General features: G+C 47.0%; 1 protein-coding gene across 1 annotated transcript in view; it reads right to left on the bottom strand.

The window, feature by feature from the left end:
- MARCH6 (membrane associated ring-CH-type finger 6) overlaps nucleotides 1-22,394 on the bottom strand; it is a 499,681-nt gene that overhangs the window by 9,441 nt on the left and 467,846 nt on the right. The window contains exon 20 of the mRNA XM_018566614.1: nucleotides 6,406-6,541. Coding sequence (XP_018422116.1) covers nucleotides 6,406-6,541 — 136 coding nt within the window. The remainder of the gene's footprint in view (nucleotides 1-6,405; nucleotides 6,542-22,394) is intronic.

Raw genomic sequence — 22,394 nt, 5'->3', positions numbered from 1 at the left:
TACTGAGGAGAAAAATGAATGTAACACCTCAGCCTTCTCTTTGTGATTAATGTCCCGTTTTCATCTTTTATTAGGCCGACCTGCTCCTTCCTTACCATTTTACTGTTTATATATTGGTAGAATTTTTGGGGGTTCTTTTTACTGACTGTGGTGATATGCTTTTCGTAATCTATTTTAGCTGCCCGGATTTCGTGTTTACATCTCTTATTGCATTCCTTGTAGTTCTGGAATGCCAATGCTGTCCCCTTCATCTTATATTTTATAAATGCTATCTTCTTTTCTTTGATGTGTTGTTTTACCGGTTTATTTAGCCATGCAGGCTTAGCTCTTGATCTTTTAAGTTCAAGCTCCTCTAATTTGTTTGCTAGACTTCTAGCATTGGTGTACATACATTTTAGTTTGGTGCTAGCGGTTTGGGTTTTATTATTACTAATTTCTGGAGCCCAACTACTTTTTTTTATTAGACCTTGGTATGGTTGATACATTACTAATTAGATTGACTGCAATGATTAGATTGACTGGAGTGAGCCCTCTATCCCCCTTTGTATTACTGCCCTCTATTAATTGCTCCTTTAGTTACTTCCTCTATGTTTATTATGTCCAGTTTTATTCCCTCCCCCCCGATTATCTCGTTTAAAAGCTCCTCCAGTCTTTTAACCATCCCCCCCCAGAAAGCGCTGCACCTTCCCCATTTAAATGCAGCCCGTCCTCTGCTGAAGAGCTGGTAAACGACTGAGAAGACAGCCCAGTTCTCCATTACATCAAAGCTCTCTTTCTGACACCAGCTCCGAAGCCACTTGTTCAGTTCTCTCAACTCTCGCTGACTCTCTGGAGTGGCTTGTGGCACCGGCAGTATCTCAGAAAATACTACCGTGGAGGCCCTTTTCTTCAAACTAGCACCTAAGTCTCTGAACTCGCTTTTTAGGACACTCCATTTGCTTCCTATTTTGTCATTGGTGCCGATGTGCACCATGACAGCTGGGTCATGCCCAACCCCATCCAGTAACGTGTCCATTCATTCTGCAATGTGTCGCACACGAGCCCCCCGGTAAGCAACAGACTGTTCTACGCTTGCGTCCTGATGGCAGATTACCCTGTCTGTGCATCTGATAATGGAATCCCCCACCACCAAAATTTCCTGTCCTTCCACTTACTGGAGAAGTCACTCCCCCTGCGGATAGGGGAAGCATCCTGCTCCAGCAATGCCACCCCTGAACTAACATCCCCAACATCCTGCAACCTGGCATATTTATTGGGGTGTATCAGTTCAGGGCTAGCCTCTACCCCGCCTTCTAACAGTAACCCAGCTACCCACCTCAGGGTCCTGCTCCTCCAAACCCCCCCTCATCAGTGGCGTAGCGTGGGGTGGGGCAAGGGGGTCACTTGCCCCCGGGCGCAGTTCAGCAGGGGGTGCCGGCAGGGCCGGATTTTCAACAAACCGCTCTCGTGGCTGCCTGCAAGTGATCTTGTTTGCAGCCTGCTCGTGGGCACAGTGTACACAGAGGTGGTGAGAGAGGTGGGCACAGTGGCAGGGGAAGAGCTGGAAAGAGGTTCAGTGGACACAGTGGTGGTGAGAGAGGTGGGCACAGTGGCAGGGGAAGAGCTGGAGGGGGGTCAGTGGACACAGAGGTGGTGGGGGAGAGGAGAGAGGTGGCACAGTGGCAGGGGGAGAGCTGGGGGCTCAGTGGACACATAGGCGGTGGGGGGAGAAGAGAGACGTGGGCACAGTGACAAGTAGAGAGCCGCCCAAGGCTCTGTACCCCATAGCTGGGATTGAAGGTCAGGTAATCTCTGTACCCCGTAGCTGGGATTGAAGGTCAGGTCAGGGGCAGATCCAGAGTAGAAGGGTGGCAAAAGGGCAATTTTTGCCAGGGGTGTGGGGAAATTATCATGAACACCTAGGAGTAGCCCATCAATGAGGAGCAGGTGTGGGCTGTGTGCTACCAGTGTTTGAATGTAACACCTCAGCCTTCTCTTTGTGATTAATGTCCCGTTTTCATCTTTTATTAGGCCGACCTGCTCCTTCCTTACCATTTTACTGTTTATATATTGGTAGAATTTTTGGGGGTTCTTTTTACTGACTGTGGTGATATGCTTTTCGTAATCTATTTTAGCTGCCCGGATTTCGTGTTTACATCTCTTATTGCATTCCTTGTAGTTCTGGAATGCCAATGCTGTCCCCTTCATCTTATATTTTATAAATGCTATCTTCTTTTCTTTGATGTGTTGTTTTACCGGTTTATTTAGCCATGCAGGCTTAGCTCTTGATCTTTTAAGTTCAAGCTCCTCTAATTTGTTTGCTAGACTTCTAGCATTGGTGTACATACATTTTAGTTTGGTGCTAGCGGTTTGGGTTTTATTATTACTAATTTCTGGAGCCCAACTACTTTTTTTTATTAGACCTTGGTATGGTTGATACATTACTAATTAGATTGACTGCAATGATTAGATTGACTGGAGTGAGCCCTCTATCCCCCTTTGTATTACTGCCCTCTATTAATTGCTCCTTTAGTTACTTCCTCTATGTTTATTATGTCCAGTTTTATTCCCTCCCCCCCGATTATCTCGTTTAAAAGCTCCTCCAGTCTTTTAACCATCCCCCCCCAGAAAGCGCTGCACCTTCCCCATTTAAATGCAGCCCGTCCTCTGCTGAAGAGCTGGTAAACGACTGAGAAGACAGCCCAGTTCTCCATTACATCAAAGCTCTCTTTCTGACACCAGCTCCGAAGCCACTTGTTCAGTTCTCTCAACTCTCGCTGACTCTCTGGAGTGGCTTGTGGCACCGGCAGTATCTCAGAAAATACTACCGTGGAGGCCCTTTTCTTCAAACTAGCACCTAAGTCTCTGAACTCGCTTTTTAGGACACTCCATTTGCTTCCTATTTTGTCATTGGTGCCGATGTGCACCATGACAGCTGGGTCATGCCCAACCCCATCCAGTAACGTGTCCATTCATTCTGCAATGTGTCGCACACGAGCCCCCCGGTAAGCAACAGACTGTTCTACGCTTGCGTCCTGATGGCAGATTACCCTGTCTGTGCATCTGATAATGGAATCCCCCACCACCAAAATTTCCTGTCCTTCCACTTACTGGAGAAGTCACTCCCCCTGCGGATAGGGGAAGCATCCTGCTCCAGCAATGCCACCCCTGAACTAACATCCCCAACATCCTGCGACATGGCCTATTCCTCATCAGTGGCGTAGCGTGGGGTGGGGCAAGGGGGTCACTTGCCCCCGGGCGCAGTTCAGCAGGGGGTGCCGGCAGGGCCGGATTTTCAACAAACCGCTCTCGTGGCTGCCTGCAAGTGATCTTGTTTGCAGCCTGCTCGTGGGCACAGTGTACACAGAGGTGGTGAGAGAGGTGGGCACAGTGGCAGGGGAAGAGCTGGAAAGAGGTTCAGTGGACACAGTGGTGGTGAGAGAGGTGGGCACAGTGGCAGGGGAAGAGCTGGAAGGGGGTTCAGTGGACACAGAGGTGGTGAGAGGTGGGCACAGTGGCAGGGGAAGAGCTGGAGTGGGTCAGTGGACACAGAGGTGGTGGGGGAGAGGAGAGAGGTGACACAGTGGCAGGGGAAGAGCTGGAGTGGGTCAGTGGACACAGAGGTGGTGAGAGGGGGGCACAGTGGCAGGGGGAGAGCTGGAAGGGGGGTCAGTGGACACAGGGGGGGGGGGGGGAGAAGAGAGACGTGGGCACAGTGACAAGTAGAGAGCCGCCCAAGGCTCTGTACCCCATAGCTGGGATTGAAGGTCAGGTAATCTCTGTACCCCGTAGCTGGGATTGAAGGTCAGGTCAGGGGCAGATCCAGAGTAGAAGGGTGGCAAAAGGGCAATTTTTGCCAGGGGTGTGGGGAAATTATCATGAACACCTAGGAGTAGCCCATCAATGAGGAGCAGGTGTGGGCTGTGTGCTACCAGTGTGCCCAGGTACAGGCCCAGAGCTCCCTGGCACCGTGGGACCAGGGTACGGGACCCAACACCAGTCCTCTATAGATTATGGTGTTATGCATTGCTGTTTAATGTAGGCATTAAGCGTGTTATTACGCTTAATGCCCAGCAGTTATTACGCTTAATGCCCAGCAGTTAATACACTTAATGCCCAGCAGTTAATACACCTAATGCCCAGCAGTTAATACACTTTTTATTACACTTGATGCCCAGCCGTTATTACACTTGATGCCCAGCCGTTATTACACTTGATGCCCAGCCGTTATTACACTTGATGCCTAGCCGTTATTACACTTGATGCCCAGCCGTTATTACACTGGATGCCCAGCAGTTCAGCCATTTTCCGCATAAACTTAGCCATGATGGCAGTAAACTCCTACCTAGATAGTAAGTCAGAGAAGGGGGCACTAGAGGGAGCAGGAGTGGACCCTGATGCTAGCAGTGAAGGGGATAGGGAGCTAAGCATGGGGCTAACCATGCTAACACAATTAGTGTTCCCAGAGGGGGTAGAACCCTCACCAGACCTGTTGTCTGGCTGTGGGCTGTGTGGTGTCCGTGCCCTCCAGCCAGGCAACCCCATGTCTACGATATGCCATGTGGGCCCCAGCAATTTACAACCAGTGTGAGAGGGTGTCCCATGTCTAGACACTTGCAGGCACAGGTGACTCTGGCTTGAATGGTGGAGTGGCATAGTAGTGAAGCTTCTTCCCCCTACTGTGTCTGTGGAGAGTTGCATAAGCAGCAGGGAGCATGTATCCAGCCAAAACAAATATCAAGGAGAAAGAATATAGCTGCAAGCAGCAATAAAGGTTGCCAAGCATTAAAGCCGGTTATAGCACATGAGAAGATAATGTAGTTAGAGACATAAATAGCAAAGTTATAAATTCAAAATAGACCTGTATAACTGCATAAGTTTTCATGAATTGTAATATTTTTCCAAATTCAAAATGGCCACCGACTTTGAACAATTCAATATCTCGGCCGAACTATGTGGTCAATTTACTTGTAATGATCAGTTCTGAGTGCAGATCACAAGATAACTTTACACAGCAATTTGAACATCTGTAGCTGTAATAGTTCCTGAAAAACAAATGTTTGAGTATGGAGCTGAATATAATCACCTAAAACAAAATGGCTGCCAGGGAATATGACCTATGACCTTTATGTTGCAAAAGATTAGGCATAGCATAGAGCTCTACCATTGGATAAAGTAACATGAGTTTACGAAGAGGTTGCCCTGGACATATGTGCAAAGCTTTGAATACTTCTGATGTATGGTTTCAGAGTTTAAGTTGTTTGCAGAATATTGCACAATCCAAAATGGCTGCCAAACCATGTGACCAATAGAGCTATAATGAACACATGAGATAACAGAGCACAGCGTAACCTCACACAGCGATTTGTATATCTGTAGCTTTAGCAGGTCTGGACAAGCAGGTTTCTGAATATTTGCAAAAAATTTTGCAAAAACCAAGATGGCTGCCACATAATGTGACCTATGACCTTTATATTGCAATAAGTGCTGCAGAGCACAGAGCTGTACCATTATGCAAAGTTTCATGAGCTTTTCACTAACAGTGCACTTATTACAGGCATTTGAAAAAAGCGGTGGAATAATAATACTAAAAAATAATAATAATAAATATAGCTGCAGGCAGCAATAAAGGTGGACAAGCATTAGAGCCGGTTATAGCACATGAGAAGATATTGTAGTCAGAGAGATACATTGCAGGCAATGATTTCATCATTTATCCATTTTTTTTTTACAAATTCAAAATGGCGACTGACCTTCGTGACATTTGTCAGTCTTCATTAGGGATTGGATTTTTAAGTGAAAACCCGGACAATCAAAATCTCTAATTTATCACTTTTGGCCTGTTAAATATACCATTGAAAGTATTTTGTTATATCTATTCTATAAGTGTAAAAAATACCTGTTAAAGTGCCTTGGGTTATTTTGCAATTAAATGTGAAATTTTGCTTATTATTCTTATAGGGTTTCTTTGTCAGGGTCTAATGGCTAGTGTAGCCAAGTATATGTTTAATCAGAATTCCGTTTCATCTCATTCAAGTTAATAGGAGTGAAAAGATGCTTGATGCAGCTTTGAAAAAAAGCATTTGTGAAGAGAACTCATTGATCTCATAAGTATCTAAAACTGATCTCAAATGTAAGATGAATGCACCTGAAAGCGTGCTGTAGCCCTATAATACTTACTGTAATTCAATTATATGTTACTTTGTTCCAGAAAACAGTATCAATACACTGATCTAAAACAATTATTTGCTATAATAGCCATAATTTTCAAAAATGGCAAGAAATGAGAAATGAAAACAATGAGGGTTATGGCACAAAACACGTTATATGTTATAAAATAAAACAGGTAAGGCAAAATCTAAAATATCTGCTGATTTAATTAATTACTTTATCTGATTTTGGTTAAAGGGATTCATAATGACTTACTTGTCGTTCTTTATGTGTTCATAAAGGCGCTTAAACTGTCGTATCTGAAAAGATAATATTCCCATCAAAATAACCACCATCAGCAGGAAAGGATAAATACGACGTTGAACCAAATTTTGCATTTCATCAGTGACTCCTGTAAATAAAAGATAATTTTATAATTGCATGAAAAGAATCATACATCATAATTTGAATCATAAATATAAAAATAAACACCTCTGCAGTAAAGCAAAAATAAAATGTTTGATAATTTTCACTGGAGTTGCAGGGTGTACATGATATGGAATGATCTTTTTACAACATGCTAAGAAATTAAAGAAAATTTACTGAAAATTGTAATTCTGAACTACCATGTGTGGCATAATGAGAGAAAATACTTCTGGATATGACGGAAAAATTCTGATCAAAATTGCATCATATTTTATTTTATTTGAAAAATGTATGCTTAGTCAAATTATAATAGTGAAGCCAAAATCTAAACTTTTTACATAAACTGTATAACCAGAACATGATGATCTTCCAAAGAAATTCAAACTTTATTCCACTTGCATCTATACAAAGACGCATTTCTGCCTTACTCAGCCTTAGTCATAGCTGGTTGTGGTCTAACACCAACCCTGCTAAAATACCACACAACACAGGGCGGGGAGAAACACTTAGGAACTTAGGAACACCTGTTTTGCTTTTGTGATCACAAAAGCAAAACAGAGGAAAAAAGGAGAATACACACTTCAAAAATTAAACACTTAGGAACTTAGGAACACCTGTTTTGCTTTTGTGATCACAAAAGCAAAACAGAGGAAAAAATATGGGTTTGATGGGTGAAAACCATCAAACTCAAACATTAAAACCCATAATAACAGTGGGAATCACAAACTGTATAAAACTAGTGACTCACTGATAGATAAAGGAGAACTATGAAGTGAGTGATTTTCACTCAACCTCATAGTTCGAGCCGACCTGTGACAATGAAACTGTCACAGGTCGGTTCTATAGATCGGGAAGTGAGCGAACGCATACCATCGCTCACTCACTTTCTGATCATCTCCCTGCAGAGAGCGGTGACTGTTAGTCACCGCTCCCTGCAGGGATTCCCCCACTCCCCGCTCCGATCCTCCAGCGCCGAGTGAAGGAATGGACGGGGCAGGCAGAGCTGGCTCTGTCTCTAGATAGGCAGAGCCAGCTGTCACTCACGCAGCTGGGTGGATCTGGACAGCATTGTTGGGATCTGTCCCGGCTGTGGCGCTCTGAGTATATAGTGAGCAATAGCTCGCTATATACTGAGCTTTGGGTCACAGGAGGACGCTAGTATATGTCCTCCCGTGACCCTTAAAGGACATTTCCACCTTTGTAAGTGATTGCCACTTTTTGTATTAATGTAATGGTGCAGTGAGTATGTATGTGTGTGTGCATTTTCAGTGTTCACAGTGCTGTTTTTCTTACTTTTTTGGGGGTACTGTTTATTGGGCCAGAGACCTAGCAGTTCAAATTTCCCACCACAGGAAAATCCATCAGTCTCTGCTCAGGGTCGTGTTTTTATTTACTTTATGCTGCCCGTAGTGTGAGATCTTCGGTTCTCACAGAGCAGCAGCCAGCCCCGCAACCCTCTCATGCACAAGCACAGTTAGGGTTGCCACCTTTTCTTGAAGTGAAACCCGAACACTCTAGCGCCACGCGCAGCAATTTTTGTTTTGGGGGAGTGGGGGAATAGTGAAAAGAGGCAGCCAGGATAGGGAGTAAGGACTACAGCAATACATTACACAGCAATACAAAATAATATGAAGTTGTATATTTTGTGTTGTTTTGGGTTGGCGCCCCAATGTCTCCAGGTGGCCTGTGCGGGCTCTTAGGTGGGCTGTCTCAGGTGGCCTGTACAGGCTCTTAGGTGGGCTGTGCGGCTCTCAGGTGGCCTGTGCAGGCTCTCAGGTGGGCTGTGCGCAATTTTTAGGTGGGCTATGCGGCTCTTAGGTGGGCTGTGTGCACATTTAGGTGGTCTATGCGGCTCTTAGGTGGGATGTGTGCACTCTTAGGTGGGCTATGTGGCTCTCAGGTGGGTTCTGTGCACTCTTAGGTGGGCTATGTGGCTCTCAGGTGGGCTGTGTGCACTCTTAGGTGGGCTATGCGGCTCTCGGGAGGGGTTGTGTGCACTCTTAGGTGGGCTGTATGCACTCTCAGGTGGGCTGTGTGCACTCTCAGGTGGGCCGTGTGCACTCTTAAAATCTAATTAAAATAAGTACTAAAATCTGAAATATATATAAAAAATAAGTTATATATTAATATATAACTATTTATTTTATATATATATATATATATATATATATATATATATATAATCTGCGGCGCTCGCTGGCTGATTTTAACAATCCTGCAGTTATGTTACATTTGGCACATTTCTTCTGTACTACGTAATAAATCATACAAGAAGACTTGTCATTTAAATTTTTTGTATGATTTATCAGGTAGTACAAGTACATAAATATATTAGTAAAATGTGTATTGCAATCACACAGCATATCACTCAACACTGTTCAGTGACATGTAATGTAAATGCAATACACATTCGTCCCAGTCCCCACTGTCTGTCCCTATCCCCCAGCATTCATGAACTGTAAAACTTGCCTGTGCCTGCGCTCTCGGTCTCTGTCCTCCCTCGGTACCTGCAGGATGTGATGTCAGAGCTGGGAGAAGATAATGCCACAGGAGGAGGAGACAGGCAGATGAGATTGAGCACTGCGGCCATCACAATACAGAGGGCCAGCGGTATGCAGCTTTCTTAGGGAGCCACAGCTCCGGTTTAAATACTGTGTCCGCGTGGGAGGCGAGCTCCCACCCGTGCACAGGATTACAGACCCGTACTGTCCGGGCGAAAACCGTACGGGTGGCAACCCTAAGCACAGTAGGGGAATCGAGCCAATCAGAAAGTCTCCAGCAGCTGAGAAGACAGAGCCCAGCGATGACTCACCCACCCAGCATAGAAGACGGTGCCGTTCTGGGGAGAAAGAAGCTTCTGCTGGACTCGTTGTTAAGGTGGGTATACTTTCTAAACTATTCTCTGATCTTTCTCTCTGTGTCTGTGTTTGTTGGTCTGTGTCCCTCTCTCTGGGCTCTGTATGTTGCTTTGGATTCTCGCTCTCTCATCTTTGTGTCTATATAGGTTTTATTTCCATGTCTATTTGTATGTCTGCCTGACAATTTCTTTCTTGTCTGATCAGCTGGAGCACCGGAAGGACCCCCCACCTGTCCTGCCAGCCAGAGGGAGCCAATTCACTCCAATAGAATGTATAATCAAGGAAAGTGCAACTTCTGCTATTTACACACACCATGTCTCAAACCATCTGACGCTCCCTCTCTCTCCGGGCCTCTCTCTCTCCGGCCCCTCTCTCTCTCTCTCTCTCTCCCGCCCCTCTCTCTCTCTCTCGCCCCTCTCTCTTTCTCATCGGCCTCCCTCTCTCTCTCCCTGGCCTCTCTCTCCGGCCTCCCTCTCTCTCTCCAGCGCCTCTCTCCTGACGCTCTCATGCTCTCTCTCTCCGGCCTCCCTCCCTCTCCGGAGCCTCTCTCCTGACGCCCTCCCGCTCTCTCTCTTCGGCCTCCCTCTCTCTGGCCTCTCTCTCCGTCCCCTCAGTCTCCTCTCTGGCCCCTCTCTCCTGATGCCCTTGCGCTCTCTCTCTCCGGCCTCCCTCTCTCTGGACTCTGTCCTCTCCGGCCTCCCTCTTTCTCTCTCCAGCCTCTCTCTCCTGATGGCCTCCCTCTCTCTCCGGCCCCTCAGTCTCTCTCCTCTCCGGCCCATCTCTCTCTCCGCCCTCCCTCTCTCTCCGGCACATCTCTCATGATGCCCTCGCGCTCTCTCCGGCCACTCTCTCCTCTCCGGCCTCTCTCTCCCTTCTCCCTCTCTCCTGATGCCCTTGCGCACTCTCTCTCCGGCCTCTCTGTCTCTCCGGCCCCCCTCTCTCTCTCCTGACGCCAACAAAAGCAGAGACACCGGCACTCCAATGTGGCAAGCAAACGTCTATTTATGGACGTGCAGCACAGCACATCAATAAATAGACCTCTGCTTGCCACATTGGAGTGCCGGTGTCTCTGCTTTTGCTTGTGTTTGTGACAGTTGCCACCCGTCAACTATCGTAGCAATCGCTTTTCAAGAGGGACTCTGCGGTCAGTAGTGCGATGGGACCATGGACTTTCTCTCCTGACGCGCGCCCACGCTCTCTCTCTCTCTCTCCGGCCTCCCTTTCTGGCCTCTTTCTCTCTCACGCACCTCTCTCTCTCCGGCCTCCCTCTCCTGACGCCCTCCCTCTCTCTCCGGCTCCTCTCTTCTGACGCCCTCGCGCTCTCTCTCTTTGGCCTCTCTCCGGCCTCCCTCTCTCTCCCTGGCCCCTCCGTCTCTCTCTCTCTGGCCCCTCCGTCTCCTCTCCAGCCTCCCTCTCTCTCTCCGGCCTCTTTTCCTTTTTTTTGTTTTATATATATAATGTGGATATAGATATTTCAGTATTTATATGTTTGTATTTTACACTCTCTGTCAGTATTTGATGAATATGTATTTTAATAAAAGTCTTTCACAATATTTTGATTTACACCAAGGCTTTTGTTGAGTTTCCATTAATTTCTGAGGGCTTGTTCACACAACGTCCGGATTGTGTCCGGACCAGATCTGTGCACTCCTGCACCCAAAATGCATCCCAATGTATCCCTTTGTGTGTTTTATGGGATACAGTCCTCACGTGCGCAGTCCGTTCCGGTCTGGAAAGAAAAAATACTGCATGTCACATTTTGTCCGGTCCAGAAATGCATGAACACGTCAAAAACGCGCCAAGAATGCACAGCACTGCAGCTAACATACTGACAGCCCCACTACAGCAAAAAAAATAAAAACACATTTTTTTTTCTTTTAACTGGAACACATCAAAACCGCACTGCATGCACAGCACCGCGTCTGCAGATCTGCACCAGATGTGGACCAGAAAATCGTGTGAACAAGACCTAAAGCCCCTGCTCACACCTAAACGTAGTGTTGAACGTAGAAAAACGCATGTTACCAGAGTGCTGGAGGCCTTTTCTGGGCAGATCAGCGTGGTTTTTCTCCATAAACTCAACAGTAAACACCCACAACACAATTATTTTGCGCATTTCCCCATTAGCATCCCACGCCAAACACAAAAAGCAACAACACTTAGGAAGCCGCTCTCTATTATAAATCAAACATAAACTAATAATAATAATAATAAATATAAGATAAATAGTGTTACACTAAAATAACAAAATAAACACATCTACTCAGTCACTATGTGCATTTCATCAACACTCAGAAATCGTATTACATAAAGTGCTTATTATCTCACAATTCCAAGTGGTCATTGTGACAATCATATTCCAATAAAATGTTTTGTACCAATAATCTAAAATTATACAGGTAAGTGAATCCAAAACCCTGGTGCGGTCACACCAGAAACCATTCCAACAGGGTTATTCACAAAAGGGTGAAGAGTTTGGAGGAGGCAGGAGAAGTGAGCAATCTAGGACAACATAGAGGAACTGGAAAGTGAGCTTAATTAGAGAATTTTTCCAAATCGGCTATTTTGTCCTAGATTGTTCACTCCTCCGGCCTTCTCCAAACTCTTCAACCAGCTGTGTGAATAACCCTGTCAGTGGTTACTGTGACAATAATAACATGTTTGTACCAATGTACTCCATCTCAATTTCTGCCGGTAAGTGTATCCAAAACCCCGGTGCTATCACCCCACAAACAGGTTTTTTTTACAATGGGCGAGTCCAACTTCTCCGTCTTGTCTCATTCAGATTCAAAACAATATTTTTCAAGTAAATACAATTCGGTCCTGTCACACTGCAATCAGCAATCCAAAGAAACCGCCAGATCCTTCACCAATGAGTACACCTTCACACACTATGGCCTCCAACCCGCCAGATACTCCACCAATGTGTACACCTTCACACACTATGACCTCCAAACCGCCAGATCCTCCACCAATGTGTACACCTTCACACAATATGACCTCCAACCTTGTCGCTTAGGTCTAGAAGCAGTGTTCCCTTTTTTAGTACAGGAGGAGGGCGCCCTCCCGCAAAGATTCCTCATCCCCGCTTATAACCAGACACAGACAGACAAATGGAGGAAGTTTTATCCCCAACAAATGTGCACACTTAGCAGTGATAACACCCCCCTCTGTGAGGCTTCTTCGCCATACTGTTCATCATTATACGGACATAATGATACACTGGAAAGAAGCTTACAATGGTTGTAAATGGTCACTTTGCACAGCCCAGGAGGTGTTGCCACTATGCATAGTAATGAATTGGAGGGAGTTTCCCCACAGAAGCACGAGAAGCAAAGCATTGTGGGAGAAGCAGTTTACACGCCTACATTGTAGCTCTAACTGAGCACAACGTCCTTACTCCATACAGAGCATAAGGCGGCCATTTTCAGACAAGAGGACTGAAAAAACAAAAACAAAAAGTACGTATTTGTGCTTCTATCCAGGATCTGCATATGCCGGTATTAGGGTTTCACCCGGACATTATGGGTTTTGAATCAAGGGCCCGTGTGGGAACCTTTTTCAGACTCCGGGCACATTATTCAAACTGGACTTGGTGGCACCGCGGCGAGCAGCGGGCAGAAGGGAGAGAGGGGCAGTCAGCGAGCGCCGTGCGGCTCTCTCTTCTGTAGCTGGACACTCCCTCTCTCTCTCCTTTGATCCTCTGTGGCTGGCACTGTGTGTGAGTCAGAGGAAGTGAATCACAGAGAGAGACTGTGCAGAGCTTTCCTCTTAACAGGTATTTATTACATGTTTTTTTTCTTTTTAGAAGCATGAACATTTATTTATTTCACAAAAAATAATTTTTTTCCTGCATTATAACAGGGGGGTATGATGCCTTTGCAAGAAAATCAGTATTTATTGGATTTTATTTTTTCATGCAATTGCTTTTCATTCCACAATAAAAGTCTGTGAATGTTCAGGGTCATACTGCAGTAAGGAAAGCTGTGCAACTTTACAGAAGGGGGTATGATGAATGTTGTTTGGCCCAGCAGACAAAACACCTAACTGTCTAGAGGTAGCTTCCCAGCTTAAAACATCAATCAGCAAAAGAAACTTGGGGAAAGGTTTTCTCTATCTCTCCTGAATAGCCTCTTAGTACTGTAGTACTGTCCATGAGTGGGTGCTCTGTTTTTGGCTTACTAAACTTAAAGGAGAATTATGAGGCGAGTGATTTTCACTCAGCCTCATAATCTGAGCCGACCTGTGACAATGAAACTGTCACAGGTCGGCACAGTAAATCGGGAAGTGAGCGAACACATACCATCGCTCGCTCACTTCTCGATCTATCCCTGCAGAGAGCCGTCACTCATGGCTCCCTGCAGGGATTCCCCCCTCCGATCCTCCAGCGCTGACTGGCGGAATGGGAGGGGGCGGGTACAGCTGGCCCGCAGCTGGGTGGATCTTGACAGCAATGTCGGGATCCGTCCCGGCTGTGGCGGACTCAGTATATGGCGAGCTGTAGCTGCCTATATACTGAGCTTAGGGTGATGGGAGGACGCTAGTTTGTGTCCTCCCGTTAACCTTAGGAGAACTATGGGGAAAAACCCTGACCCCATAGTTCTCCTTTAATTGGTAGGCCTGGTGTTTCCTGTTATATCCAGAGCCACAGAGGTGTCGTCACTGGAGGAATAAGCACAATGTGCACATTGTGCTTATTTGCATTTGCCTTCTAGGGACCATTACATGAGGTCCCCCTTCTTTAATACTCCATTGAAAAAACGTCATATGCTGGCCACAACTAGAATACATTTATTTTTTTAAATATCAATTGAAAGGGAGGGGGATGGGGGTTGCTATAACATTTCAGTATGACATGCTAGTCGTAACATTGTGAAAGGGGCCCTGTTGCTTTGGCTGCCCAAGCTCCCCTGGAGGTGTTGGGGCTTGTTCACACCAATTGTGATGCGTTTCAGAGCAGTAGCTTCTGGAACGCACAGCAATCCTACACTAAACTCCCCCCATTCGTTCTGGGGCAGGAGGGGGCGTGGTGGTCTATTGAGGTCAATGGCACCGCAGCCACGCCCCTCTCCCACAGAGCCTGCGTTCTGGTCCAGTATGAATGCAAAAAAATGCTGCACACTCTGTCTTTTTGCGTTCGAAACGCAGGCAATGGACCGAAACGCAGGCAATGTTTTACCACACGTCTGATTACACTGCATTCGGGGGGGTGTGGCTGCGGTGGCATTGACTTCAATGCACCGCCACGCCCCCTCCTACTCCAGAACGAAGAGGGGAGTTTGGTATGCGATTTAACTTAAGTGTATTTTTCAGTGAAAAATGCACTTAAGTTAAATGTAGTGCCCCTAAACACAATAAAATACTTTTTGAAAATGTTTACATTTATTTTATTTTTAAAACATTTTTTTACTTTAATTGCTATCATATAGGAGGGCTTACAAGCCCCCCATGTGATAGCATATTGGCAGGGACAGGTACTCTTTAAGGGGATGCTGGGGATCCAAAAGACCCCCAGTGTCTCCTTTACACTCTAAATAAGCGATTGAAGTGCAGAGCGCAGGCTTCAGGAGCCGACCAATGACAGCTATGGGTCCGGAAGTGATGTAATCTGCATCGCTCCTGGTCACATAGTACAGGGAGGAGATCAGCGAACTGAGGCTCTCCTCCCTTGCTTCTCATCGACATCCGAGATGCCGGTCCCGGGCCCGCAAGGGGAGCAGAGGAGCCTGGGAAACGCTGTTGGGCGGACAGTTTACCGGCCCATAGAAGCGATCTGGCGACACCTGAGTCGCCAAAATCGCTTCTACTGTAAAGCCTGTCGCCGGCTCTACAAATATGAACAGTCTGTTTAACCCCTTAGGGACCCATGATGGAATTATCCTGTCATGGGTCATCAAGGGGTTAACCTTCCACAGTAGGGTATTCACCCGGACAGTCCGGGTTTGGAATCCTGTGTCCGGGTGTGAGCCCACCTCACACCCGGTCACATTATACAAACCGGACTTGTGGCTAGTAACTCGCAGCAGGTGTCGGGCGGCGTTGTTTTCAATTCCTTGAATCTCCCTTCCTCTGTTTCTCCTCCGCTGCTGAAGTAGGTGAGTTGGGGGAAGTAACATCAGAGAGAGAGAGCAGAGAGGGAGAAATCATCCTCCGGCAGCCGGCGTGAAGCGCTTTCATCTGGGACTGCATCTTAACAGGTATTTACTACATTTATTTAAATATCAATTGAAAAGAAGGGGGCGGTGGTATTGCACATAAAACATGCCTATGACACCTATGTAACCTGTGACATCTTTTGTGTCGGCATCTTTTATGCGCAATAGTACATATTGTCCAATATAGATGTCCAGATTCCATGGACATCTACATTTTATTGATAGTTGTCAAACGACAAGCACTTTCAGGGCGGTGCAGGGTCCCCATCATCAGTCTCAGTAATGACATTGCATAAAAGTACCACAACCTTGATATAGACATACTAGTTTAGAAATTAGTAATTTCTGAGCCTGATGAAGGGGAACCTGCGCAGCCCTGAAAGCGCTTGTCGTTTGAATGACAACTATCAATAAAATGGATTTGCACTAGGGATGCACCGATACTAGTATCGGTATCGGTGCAGATTCCGAGTACTCGTACTCGCCCAAATGCTCCAATACTTACCTCCGATAACGGAACTTCTGCTCAGAGGGAGATCTCGCTCTGACCGGCAGTGCCGAGGGAGCATTAAACCCTCAGATTTTTTAACATAAACCAATACTGTAGTGTGTGCCTTACTGTAATCCATGGTAGTTTCCCTTCTCTTTGCTGCTCTTCCTTTTAAATCCTTATCTCTTCTCATGCTGGGGGAGAACTTCCCTTTGCAGCTGAGTGCCTCTTCTTGTAGTGCTGGCTCAGGTTGTGAACCTGCACAGAGACACCATGTATCCATTCCAGAGACAAGGCAGTCTGCTGCAAAACAGAAGTTCTCCCCAAGCATGAGAATAGATACAAATTTAAAAGGAAGAGCAGCAAGGAGAAGGAAAACAACCATGGATTACAGTAAGGCACACATTACAGTATTGTTTTATTGGGGTCAGAGCTAGTTCACACCAGTCCCAGTATGTTCCAGCCCGATTCTGTGCCGGAACGCACTGGATCCCATCCCAGCCGGCTGGGGCGGGAGGGGACGTAATGGTGCATTGAAGTCAATGGAATCACAGCCACGCCCCCGGCCTCAATGCGATCACCCGCACCAGAATGCGTGGCACATCAATGCCTGCGTTCTGGTCCAGTGCAGTCGGAAAATGCATGTACAATTTTTTGGGACAGCACCAGACCGGAACACAGGCGTTGATGTGCCACGGGTTACGGTGTAGGCGATCGCATTGCAGCTGCAGACTCAGGGTTTAGTAATGCACCGGACTCGGGGCTTAGTAATGCACCGGACTCGGGCTTAGTAATGCACCGGACTCGGGCTTAGTAATGCACCGGACTCGGGGCTTAGCAATGCACCGGACTCGGGGCTTAGCAATGCACCGGACTCGGGGCTTAGCAATGCACCGGACTCGGGGCTTAGCAATGCACCGGACTCGGGGCTTAGTTACGCACCGGACTCGGGGCTTAGTGGTGCACCTGACTCGGGACTTAGTAACGCACCGGACTCAGGGCTTAGTAACGCACCGGACTCTGGGCTTAGTAACGCACTGAAATCAGTAAAGCTCTGGAATCAGGGCTTAGTAACAAGCCGGACTCAGGGCTTAGTAACGCACTGTAACGCTTTCAAGGCTACATAATGAATAGGCAACTTGCTGCTTGAGGTCACTACAATGCCGAGTAGGATTCTATAAACGGAATAGTAAGTAGATTTAGGCTCTCACACTGGAGCGACTGTCTGTCCGTAATCGGCTGTACGAGGCGCGTGGAGCCACTTTAAACAGAAGAAACAATGCACTTTAATGTGCATTGTTCAGGCTATTGCAGGGACCATGCGGTAGGAACCACACAGCCACCAAAATAGTGCAAGTTCGACTATACGGACGGTGGATTCCACACGTTCACAGCTATATAATAGCCGCAAACAAAGGGAATCCATGAGAATTAAAAACTTTAGCCTTTTCGTCCTGCGCGGACTTCTGCACAGAAAACCGTGCAGGAAATGCAAACGCTATATGTATATGCACTTGCAGGGAGCAGATTCTGCAGATATTGCCAAACAGAGTGTAAGACCCAAACGCACAATAAAACTGACACAGAAACTCAGGCATTAAAACAGTACAAAGAAGAGTGCAACTACCTGGGATGAGACATGAATAAATAAATAGGTAAATGCTGCACAGCCTGCTGTGACTGGCTAAATGGTTAGGATAGAAGTGGTGAATGTGTGACTTACGGTTGTGTTGTCACAGGTGAGCATCCAGAGTCCCTGCATTCACATAAGGATGACGATGGTAGCCAATATACTATCGGATTGGAGTGTCCAGGGTATCCCCAGGATATCCCCAGTCCGCGTCTATGGCTAGCCGGGCCGAGCCGCGGTAACTGGAGAGAGAAGGGGGAGAGAGACATCTTGCCCGGCAATTGGAAACCGCACTGGAGTGTGTATCTGTGCGGTGTGTGGCGCGAACGCTGGAGGGTCAAACACAGTGTGTCAGTCGGGGCTCGTGGGTCTAAACGAGCTGTGCTGTGTGGTGAGGCACCTCTTGACAAAGAGGGTTACCCTCGAAACGCGTAGCCACTATTGCCGCTAATTCAACCCACAGAGGTGCCTCACCACACAGCACAGCTCGTTTAGACCCAGCAGAACTGGAAGATCCGGTTGAACGCACCAGTGAATATGTGCTAAAGCATAGAGGGTTATTCACAAAGCTAGCCGAAGGATCAGCTGTAGCTGCAGCTGATCCTTCAGCTAGCTTCAGCTGCCGGAGCCCTTCAGTAGAACCGAAGGGCTGCTGTACAGGCTATTCACTATAGCCGAAGTGAAACCGAAGCGGAGCAAGCGGCCGAAAGCCTTGCGACTGACAGCTAGGCGGAGCCAGCAGTGATCTCACGGCTGGCTCCGCCCAGTTGCAATGACAGATCATTGCCGGCTCCGCCAAGTTGTCATTGTTTATCTGTCATTGGTCATCCCATATGTAGCTGGGGTGCCTGAAAAACTCAGAAGGGTTGTTTTTTTTGTATAATACGTTTTTTTTTAAAGAAGTTTGCGCGTACAATTACACATAAACACAAAGGGAAACAATCAGCCATAGAGTAGTCTTAATACACACATCAGTACATATTGCTCAACACGTGAATCCTACCCTAAAATCTCGCATTAGTTTAATAAGCTTTGAGCCTAAAAGGCTTGATTGTGGGAAGGTGGGGGGAGGCAGGGGAAGGTATGGGGGGAGGGAGACTGACTGGGTGGAAGGGTATGGGAATGGGTAGATGTAGGTTCATTTCTCACATAACACATAATATAAATGGTCTGTCATAAGTTATACATTTGTGGTGCTGTTTCCCATGCTGCACATGCCTAGCCAGTGAACTGTATGTCCCTGGTGTGAACACAGAGGACCTAGGTCCTCTCTGTGTATCCTATGGTAGAGTTCTTTTTTGTTTTGTTTTGTTAACTAAACACCTTATAGTCGCAGACTCATCTGAACTTAAACCCTCCTCTTGGTGAGGTATGTAGGGGTCGTCTTATATGCTAACCAACACGCCCATGTTTTCGATAGGCACTCTATTTGATCTGGTTCGGTAAGAGTCAGTTCCTCCATGCAGTAAATCTGTTCCACCCTGTCCAGCCACTCTAACAGGGTGGGAGCAGACTCACTCTTCCATTTGGCTGGAATTAAGGCTTTAGCTGCATTGAGTAAATGTGGTGTGATGGACGAGCATAGCGGCCCATTGATCCCTCCGCTCCATGAAACAACCTCTTCCAGGGGTCAAGTTGTACCTCCGTTCCCTGTATGTGGAACATCTCTTCAGCTACCTGCTGCCAAAAGGGCGTTATTTTCGGGCATTGCCACCATATATGAGCATGCATGACCACCTGTCCACAGCACCTCCAACACAGCGGATCTCTGAACTATCGATCTGATGCATTTTTTGAGGAGTGTAATACCACCGACATAACAGCTTATAGTGGATACATGAGGATCTGCTCACCCCTCTTGAGAAGGCCAGAACACGCGCTCTGCACCTCTCAGTATTAGGGTACTTGCCCAGCTCTTTCTCCCAGATCGCCAAATAGGGCGGGTGAGAGGAGGCATCCAAACGCGACAAGACACCGTACATGGAGGAGATGCTCTTAGTAGGGGCGGAATCTGCTGGGAAGAGCAGTTCCAATGGGTTCAGGTCCCGTTTGGATCTCAATGGTGAAGGGAGCTGCCCCACGAAGTGTGACAGCTGCCCATATCGCCATACATCCATGAAGGAGGGTCTAGGTGAGCTGCACAGGGAGGAGAAGGGTTTGATTCTCCCTCCCTGTATGACCTGGTGTAGCAATAGCTCAGAGCCCTCCTGGATCCATGTGCAATGCCCCACATATGGCCCAACATGGGCATCAGGGGAGAGTTGTATGACCATTTTTGTTTAGAGTGGAGTGCGTCCCAGATGGATAGGGTCGTATTCGTTAGGGGATGAGTGTCTGGAGATAAATGTCTATATTTCTGTGGGATCCAGCAGGCCTTCCGCAGTGTCGTGTGACTCATTGCGGCCTCCATTTGTACCCAAAGCTTCGTTTCCCCCGCATAATGCCAATCCAGGACTCTGGCTAGGGATACAGCTCTATAATATCTCCTAAAGTCTGGGAGGGACACTCCCCCTAATGATTTCGGTCTGGTTAGAATGTTATAGGATATCCTTGCTCTCCGGTTCCTCCATATAAATCTAGATACCAGGGAACGTAATAAAGTAAAATAAGAGGGTGGGACCCCCATGGGGAGCATCTGAAACAGAAATAGGAGTCTCGGCAACACATTCATCTTAATGGCATTCACTCTGCCCAACCAGGAGTGGTAGAGGAGGGACCATCGATTCAAGTCCGCACGAATAGCATTCAAAAGGGGCATATAATTATATTTAAACATATCTTGTAGTCTTGGCGTGTAGTTGATCCCTAGGCATTAGAGCGCCGTTGCCATGCGAACGGGAACGCTGATTTGAGGGCTACAACTTCCTTGGGGGGGGTACTGTTAAATTAAGGATGGTAGATTTTGAAATATTAATTATGAAGTTGGATACCAAATTGTAATCTTTCAATGCTGCTAGTAGATTTGGGAGGGAAATGTGGGGGTTCCTAATGTAAAATAAGATGTCATCCGCATATTTATGTTCCCGGGGACCCACCTGCACACCCCTTATGTCTGTACTATGAGTTATGGTGGATAGAAACGGTTCCAGTGAAATGGCGAACAGGGGCGACCGCGGACATGCCTGTCTAGTACCATTTCCCAAGGAAAAGAGGGGACTGAGCACTCCGTTAACCCTCACCCTGGCTGTAGGGTTCTGATATAAGGCAGCAATCCTGGTCATCATCCCAGAGCGCAACCCCATGACACCCAGCGTCGCCAGCATGAAATCCCAGGCCACTCTGTCGAATGCTTTTTCCGCGTCTGTTGACAGCAAAAGTGTGGCCTGGGATATCCTGCGGACACAGGACACTACATGCAGGGTGCGCATTGAGTTGTCCCTAGCTTCCCTACCCGGAACGAATCCGGTTTGATCCGGGGATAAAGGCTGTATGTCTTTATGGCAACAAAGGCTGTATGCGAGTGCCAGGACCTTCGAGTACAGTTTGATATCCACATTCAATAACGATATAGGTCTGTAACTAGGGCAGCAGGTAGGGTCCTTCCCCAGTTTGGGCAGGACAGTAATATGCGCTAGGGTCGTTTCCTCCCGTAACTCCCCGCCCGAGGTGAGAGAGTTGGCATAGCTGGTCAGGTGAGGTAGCAGAACATATTTGAAAGTGCGGTAATATGTAAGAGTGAACCCGTCCGGGCCAGGAGCCATGCCCGTAGCCATCGTGTGTAGTGCTTTCGTAAACTCCTCATCTGTAAAGTCTGTCTCCAATGCCTCCAACTCTTCCTCCGGGAGTGTAGGGAGGTGAGCCTTACGTAAGTACTGATCTATAAGAACTTTACTTTGCTGCGGCCCAACGGTAGGAGGCGTCTGAGTATCAGCTACATTATAGAGGGTGCGATAATACTCGCTAAACACCTTGGCAATGTCTTGGGAGAGATGTACCAGCTTATCCCCCTTAGTCTTAATTTTGGGAATGAACGTTGCCGATTGTTTAAGGCCCGGGTTTGTTGCTCCACTCATAGTTTCGTTGGCGCATCCACATAAATTTACGGGCTGTGTTGTGGTCTAGAAGTTTTTTCAGATCCTCCCTACACTTTTGGAGTGACTGTTGATGTGCCTGTTGTAAAGAATGTTTATGAAGGCGTTCTAGTTACTTAATTTGTGTTAGTAGGGTCTGCATTTCCCGTTCCGCTTCCCGTTTTTTCCTGGCTTTCAGTTCTATCAATCTATGATCTAATGATCACAGCTTTGTGCGCCTTCCAGACCACAGCCAGCGAAGTTCCATGTAAGGAATTTTGCAGAAAATAGGTCTGTAAGTCTTCCGTCAGCTGTGCTCTAGAGACCGGGCAATTCAATAAATATTAAATTTCCAATTATTGAATTTAACTGGTAAGGATGGCCAGGTGAGGGAAGTCAGAACCGGGGAATGGTCCGATAACGTCCTCGGGGCTATTGAGGTCGATTTGACCAAGTGTAGGTGATGATGATCAATAAAGATCATGTCTATGCGCGAGTAAATCTTATGTGTGGCGGAATAATGCGAGTAGTCTTTGCCTGCCGGGTTGTTAAACCTCCATGTGTCTATTAGTTGCGCTTTGTGCAAGAATGATTTGAGACAGGATAATAGACTATAGGAGAGTGCTGAGCGGCCTGACGATACGTCCAAGTGCGGTTCCAATGCCAGGTTAAAGTCCCCCCCCCCCCCACACGAAA

Source organism: Nanorana parkeri, unplaced genomic scaffold (assembly GCF_000935625.1).
Source record: "Nanorana parkeri isolate BGI_ZX_2015 unplaced genomic scaffold, ASM93562v1 scaffold963, whole genome shotgun sequence".
Classification (NCBI taxonomy): Eukaryota; Metazoa; Chordata; class Amphibia; order Anura; family Dicroglossidae; genus Nanorana; species Nanorana parkeri.
Note: the sequence above shows the minus strand (reverse complement) of the source record. Positions and strands in the feature narration are given on the sequence as shown.